This window comes from Sarcophilus harrisii, chromosome 3 (assembly GCF_902635505.1).
Source record: "Sarcophilus harrisii chromosome 3, mSarHar1.11, whole genome shotgun sequence".
NCBI lineage: Eukaryota > Metazoa > Chordata > Mammalia > Dasyuromorphia > Dasyuridae > Sarcophilus > Sarcophilus harrisii.
The window spans coordinates 189,867,577-189,875,081 of record NC_045428.1 but is presented as its reverse complement, the minus strand read 5'-3'; the positions used below and the strand labels follow the sequence as shown (position 1 = coordinate 189,875,081).

The 7,505-nt window shown below is 37.1% G+C and overlaps 1 protein-coding gene across 3 annotated transcripts in view; it reads right to left on the bottom strand.

The window, feature by feature from the left end:
• Positions 1-3,626: 3,626 nt before the first annotated feature.
• Positions 3,627-7,505, bottom strand: part of GABRR3 (gamma-aminobutyric acid type A receptor subunit rho3) — a 32,542-nt gene continuing 28,663 nt past the window's right edge. For all 3 annotated transcript variants that reach the window (XM_031958877.1, XM_031958878.1, XM_031958876.1), the window contains one exon: positions 3,627-4,113. In XM_031958877.1, coding sequence (XP_031814737.1) covers positions 3,811-4,113 — 303 coding nt within the window. In that variant the 3' untranslated portion in view covers positions 3,627-3,810. The remainder of the gene's footprint in view (positions 4,114-7,505) is intronic.

Sequence of the window (7,505 nt, the reverse complement as noted above, 5' to 3'; positions counted from 1 at the left end):
TCCCTCACTCCTTGCTGGATACTTTGAGACAATAGTCCAATACAGCCAATTAGTCCAAGTTCTTCATTAATAAAATATTAAAAATCTCTAATCTCTATCTTGCCTCAGTTTCTTCAGCATTACATTACCTACTGGTACACTGCCCACAGGAACATAAATTTTGATCCCTGGAATCTTGCAAAATATCTTGAGATTTATGGGCCAGATTTTTTTCTTCAGGATCCTGTCTTCAAGCCAGATCACTCTGGTTTTCATTGTAGTCATTCTGATCTTTATCTTGACACAGGACTCAGAGAGCTTTGGAGGAGAGAGTGCCTTTGCATAACTCTGCTTCACTTAAATCCAATTTACTTGCAAGTTATGGCATCATCTTCTTGATGTCATGGTCTTCTTAGGTATGATTACTATGATTGAGTCGATTCATCCCTTCCTTTGGCAGTTAGGAAGCTCACTGAAGAGATAGTTGGACCCATAATCAGGGAGACCAGTTCAAATTTGGCCTCAGATACTTATTATCTATATGCCCTTGGAAAAATCAATTAACTTTTATTTGCTTCCATTTCCTTAACTGTAAAAACAAGATAATAATAGCACTCACTTTGTAGATCAAATGAGAAAATACTTTAAAAACTAGTAGATGCTTAAAGAATATATGTTCCCTTCCCTTTCTCCCTTCCCCTTGGGGCATTCCTTTTGTACAGTTTCTGCAATGATTTAGACTTTAGTTTGATTGTGTTATGAAATAGGCTAAAAAAATCTGCAAAAATCCTTATTACTGGTAAGGAGAGTATAAAAATAGCAACCCAGTATCAAGAAACCCCTTCTAATATTTTACATGAAGTAAGAAGCAAATAAGTAGTAGGGAACAGGGTTCCCAATTGTCAGATCAAATATCTGATCATTAGGCAGAAAGTTATTGATCTGAAAACTAAGATGGGAATACCTCAACTTCACTCTAACCACATGAGCTGGGTGTATATTGAAACTGAGTAGAAAAGAAAGTAAAGATGTGATGAAGAAGATTTGAATTTAAGACCGGGGATTTGAGAACATGCCATCCCCCCTTGTGGGGAGAAAGTGTCTGAGGAAATATGGATATGCTGAAAGGACCAAAGAATTATTTCTGTCCTTCTAACCTTACCCTAACCCCCTAATTCCCAGGTTTGGCATGGGGTTCCTGCTTTTCCCATTAGGCCCTTTATTTGTTATTCTTTTGGGCATAGTGTGCTTCAGCAGATTGAATCCAGAGCTGCCCATCCTTGGCAAAGAAAGAAGTTTTGCTCCTCATTATCCTCTTCCTCTCCATCTCCCTTTCCCTTTCCCTCTCCGTCTCCCTCTTCTTCTGCCTCCCCTCTCCCTTTCCCTCTCTCCTTCTCCCTTTCTCCCTCCCTCTCTCTCCTCTCTTTCTCTCTCTCTCTCTAGATACACACACACATACATACATACATACATATATTACACACATTATACGCTCCTTTCTTGATCCAACTTGCTTTCTGGAAGCTATTATCCTGCACTTTCTGCTGGCCAAGGCTTGAGGCTGCCAGGAGTCCTGGGTCCTTTGCAGCTGTCTCTACCTCAGCTCTCATCAGTGCTTGCTCATGCCACTGTAGCTGCTCCTGCTGAATATGCGGGTCATTCTGTGACCTTTCTAGTACTATTGTTTTGGGAGCTGGGAAACTATACCCTACAGCTACATTGTCTTGCAGGAATTGCCCCTCGATTTGATCTGCCCACTAAGGTGCTCAATCTCAGTATTGAGGGTTTCAAATTGAGAAGCAAGTGTTAAGTGCTGAACCTTTTTTTCTCATCAAAATTTGTGATTTACAAAGAACAGAGATGTGTGGGTAGGGTGGGGATAGTATTGAAAAGTCTTCTCCCATTTCTCTCTGTTTTTTTTTTTTTCCATTTGAGAAATATAAGCTTGTGAATATTTGGCCAGCCCAAAAACTATAAGAATGTTTAAGAACTAAAATGGGCTTCCAGGCAATCTGAAGGCAAATGAAAGATGAAACAATAATGCCAGAGGATTTAGGAGAGATAATAAAAAGAGTGATTTGTATCCTCAGTGCTTATTATAGTGCCTGGCACATAGAAGGTATTTGATAAAATGTTTAATGATTGACAGATGTAATTCTATCCTTGGTATTTGTTCTGTGTTATAACTTGACTGAGAAAGATGTGGCTCACACCATTGACTGAAAGATTGGGCTGAAAGAGTTTTAGCTCTCTCCTTCAGGAAAGAGGCTTATTAAGCCATAGATCCTCACAGTGGGTGGGGGGAATAGTATTAGGTGTCCCTAAAGATATCTGTCCAACTGGAGACTGGCAAGGAGCAGTGGAGGTGTTAGTTTCTGGGGGAGGAGTGAAGATGTGACTACTAGCCTGGAGCAGCTGAGAACAATTTCAGATAGTGAACAGGATCAGCATAGTGCAATGTGATGTTGACAATAAAAAGATATCAGTTGCCTTGCAATATTTTAGCTCTTTTTGTGTTTACTTTAAGCACAGGTTTCCTGCTTTGTGTATGTAAGGGGGACTTTAAGTATTTCCAGATCACCTAAAATGGGAGCAGTACTTGGAAAATGCCAGAAGATAACCTATGATCTATCTATCTGCTATGAATGGGAATAGCTTCCCTGTGTGTGTGATAGAGCCAGAACATGGTGCATCTTTAAAATGCTAAACTGGGAAAGTCTCACTCTTTTTTTTTTTTTTTTTTTTAATAACTCTGTGTTCTTTTTCCTGTGTGTGTAAAAGTTAACTAAGTTAACTCTATATACTGGTGCAATGACTGAATTGTTGAGAATGGGAGGTCTCTTTCTTTTTTTAAGCCATTGGCTTGGGATATTTCTGGTTTTATTTGCTTTCATGGTACCCCAACAGATGAGTTTGAACTAGTATAGCCTTGGGATTAAGATTTCAGGAGCAATCCTTGTAGCTAGTCAGCTTGGCAGGGAAGCACTGAGAAGCCAAGACACCTACAACTTGGGTTCACAGTGGGTTTGGGGCGTGGAAATGGAACTGTGTTGTATAAGAAGTGAAATAAACTATGAAATTAATCCCCTTCTCTCCAGAGACTAAAAAAGATATGGGGTAAGGGCTGGGGAGAGAAGAAGGGGAGAATAGATTATGTTCCATATGTTACAACCTATCTTTATGTATTTATTATTATACTTTTAAAGTAAGTATTGTTTTGTAAAATCTGATCCAACTGTTAGTGGCTAAATGGAACTGTAACTCCCCTACCCTTGAAGAAATACCATTGACAGAGACTGGAGCCAATGATAGAGAACTAGACACCCCTAAGACTCCATAAAGGTACCAGAGAACTCTGGGAGAGTAGTGAAATGTAACACACCTGACCTTCAGGCAATGGAGGCCAGGGAAGTAGGTATTGCAGATACTTCCTATGAATATCTACTCTTCTCATTAATGGTATATACATTTATGGAAAAGTGAGATTTAAGTTCATGAGAAGAACATCATTTTATTACTGTTACTTCCTTAAATGTCTTTTCTTTGAATGAAATATGTCCTATTAAAAGTAAATACACCACTGGGGGTTTGTGGACAAAAGTATAGAGAGGATTCTGACTGACAAAGAACCTGGGGGAGCTCTTCAGAGGTCCACAGCTGAGAGGGACCCTGGCTACTATAGATACATATCCATTACACATTCCAAATGTAATGTTGGGGCCTCTCCAATCCAGAGGAACTGGGACAACTTCCTCTTTTTCCAATTCTCTTAATTCTCTGGTGAATGCACAGAGACAGCTGTTACACAATCTGGTTTCTGGTAATCTGTGTTCACACATAGAGGCCCCAATAAACGAAATTAAAAACAATAAACATAGCAGGAAAAACAATCCTAGAATATGTGTCAATGACATGATTATTCTTAAGAATGATTCTGCCAACATGGCCTTTCAAAGACTTCTTCCTCTTCAGTTGAGCTGAATCAGTGGTGGGCGTGCTGGGGTTTTTGCTGTTCACTGAATATTCTTCTGAATGTATAGAAAAGGGGGTCAGGTCAATATCAGTTTCGCTGTCATGGTAACAACCATCAAATGCCATTGCTTGTACTGCCTCAATGTTATGTATTCCAGAAATCTGATTTAAAAAAAAGAATTACTCTTGTGAGTATCATGAGTTACAAAATGGAGCAAACAGATACATGGGGCAGTTTCATGGGTAAAAATGGCAGATTTTAATAAATAAGTAAGGATTTATTGCCTTAGTGTTATATTTAATTCAACACAATTTTGCTTAATTTAAAGAAATTTGGAGTTAAATAACTTGCTCAGAGTCATGTAGCTAGGAAATGTTATTTTAAATTTTTTTAAATTTTATTTTTTTCTGCTGAGGCAATTGGGTTTAAGTGACTTGCCCAGGGTCTCACAGCCAGGAAGTATTAAGTGTCTGGGAAAGACAAGGTTTGAACTCAGGTCCTCCTGACTTGAGATCTGGTGCTTTATCAACACTGTGCTATCTAGCTGCTCCCAATTTGTATTCTTTTTAAAAGAATCAATTTCAGTCATAGATTTGTGTGTGTGTGATGTAAACATATTTATTTTCCTGCCATGGAGCCTCATTTTTCTTCCCTGTCAAAAGGGAATAATTATCATAGCTGATTTTTTTTTTTTTCTGCAGAGATTTTTTTTTTTTTTTGAGAATGCAAATGGTCTTTTCTATGGAGAATTTTTATTACTTAAAAAAATACAGGCTGAGCTTTCATTATTGTCATTTGACATTAATCTAATATTGCATCCTGCCAACTTTATGTAATAAATTCCCATTATCTTTCTTACTTCCAAATGAAAGAGTTCCCTCCTTATTTATTTATCAGATTTGTGGATGACATAGAAATGAAAGGAGAAGAAATTCACGGGATAATTGAATGAGTATTAAAAGAGACTTTGACAAGTGACAAGGTTTATTGAATCCATTAATATGGAATTTAACTGGGATAAATGTTAAATCTTCCATTAGAATTCAAAAAATAAAGTTCATATGTATAACATAGGGGCAACTCAGTTGAACAACATCCTTTGAAAAGGATCTCAGGATTTTAATGTTATTAATACTGAACTGAATCCGGCTCCTTGGAGGAGACTGGAATTGGAAGCACTGGGCTTAGAATCAAGAAGAGTCTTCATGAATTCAAGTCTGGCCTCACACACTAGCTGTGTGACCTGGACAAGTCCCTCAGTTTCCTTATCTGTAAAATAAACTGGAGAAGAAAATAGCAAACCACTTAAGTATAGTTGCCAAGAAAATGCCAAATGAGATCATGAAGAGTCATGACTCAACAACAACAAATGAGAAGCAAGAAAATTTGCCTTTCTCAAAAGCTAAATTTGGAAATAAGTAATTTGCCTTTGATAAAGTCCTTTTCTGTTTCTTCATCCTTTTCCTCTGGTCTTTCATCCCATTCTCCTTACTTAAATCCCTTACTGAAACACCAGAAGTATACCTGCTGTACTCCTCACTCCCAAGAACTGAATTGTATAAAACCAGGAGTTTCTCCTACTACAAAATGTGTTGTTAATCAGATAAAAATATTAAGAATGAAAAAATAGCTACTCTTTAAAGAGCTTACATTCTAATAGAGGCATATCTTCAATACTTATGAAGTGCCCACTATGGACAAAGTAATGATTTGGGCAACAATAATAATACTTTCTTAAGAAGAGATGTGTATATTCACTCACATATATACATGTATGTATGTGTACACACATACATGCCATCCCTATTCCCTCAGTATAGTTGATCTCAATGCTGGCTTAAATGGAAAGAGATATAACTATCTTAATAATCACTAAGGTATGAATGACTAAAAGCCTAATCTCCCATAAATCTGTGGTTGGTAAAATTTTAGGTAGTAGAATAAAGTAAAGTAAAAAATGCAGATAGTATCTGGGAAGGTATTTTTGAGATGAAGAAGGCTGCAAACAGGCTAGCCTTGTCTGCCCCTTCAGCACTCATCCTCTTAGTGTTGACATGATCCTGCTATATTTTCAACATCCTACTTTAATTCCAGTTATGGATTGTCACTACAGAGGCAGCTAGGGGTACACTGGCTGCACCTGAGGCCAGAAAGTTGTGAATTCAAATCTAGCCTCACAGAGCTTTAATAGCTCTGAAACAAAGGGCAAATCATTTAATCTCTCTACTTCAGTTACTTCCTCTGTAAAATGCAGTATTTACCTCTCTGGGTTGCTGAGATGATAATATTTGTAAAATATTGGGAAACTTTTAAAGGCTATATAAATGTTTGTATTTTAGTATAGTACTTTCAAGCCCCTACCATTTTAGGGACAGCTAGATAACATAGTAGATAGAGCACACTGGACTTGGAATCAGGAAGACTTCAGATCTGTCCTCAGACAGCTATATGACTCTGGGCAAGTCACTTAACCCTGTTTGTTTCAGTTTCCTCATCTGTAAAATGAGCAGGAGAAAGAAATGACAATCCATTCCAATATATTTATCAAGAAATCCCAAATGGGGTCATGAAAGATATAGATACAACTGAACACACAACTTACATTTTAATTATGCATACCCTTGTCATAACCCTCTCCAATCTTGTTAAATTATAAGTCACCTCAATTAGGTTTTGACTTTATATAGAGGCCAGTGTTTTTGCAAGTCAGAACCATTTGATATACATTTAATGAATTGAGTTGATCTGAATTTGGTTGCATGGGAGTCTGTACCTTGAATCAGTTATTTTTGTATTCTATGGGAAAGATTATGTTGTAATGATAGTGTACTAGGCTTGGACTCTGATAAACCTGAGTTCAAATATTATCTAAGGATTTTATTAGCTATGTGATCTAGGGAAAGTGAATTAGCCTTTAAGAGATTTTAGTTTCCCCTTTATAAAATGAGGCTAATAAAACTTTCCTAACCTTTCTTACAGAGATATTTATTGTTTGGAAACTACTGTGAAAACTAAAGTTCTGATGCAACCAAATTTAAAATGCAAGTTACTATTTCCATAATTTCTCTTTAATTTCTGAGCTCACAAATTATTTAAATGTCCCTTCCCTCAACTCCCAACAATCACAAACATGCAGACTAATTCTTTTGGCAATGGAATAGAAAAACGAGAGATGGGGCAGCATTTGGCATTTCATGGGATATATGTCTTTGTAACCTCATTACTTTCATTTTTACATGAGCAAAATGAGGCTCAGAGACATTAGAAGGCTTTTCCATAATTCCAGGTAACAAGTATGAAACCGAGGATTTGAAGCTAGGTCCTTTGACCCCAAATGTAGTATTCTAATTTACTTTATCTTAACTTCATCAAGTAAAGATGAGAAGCAAGAAAATATGCCATTTAATTTGCCAATTTGCCAAAAAATATAGCCATAGAAAATGACCATCCATTTTAGATTAGTTGGTTGAGTTTTAGAGAGGATAAAGAGTTTTAGAGAGGTCTTTGCCTTTTGCAAGCTGGATGATTCTGGGTAGGTCACTTAAGCTTTGTT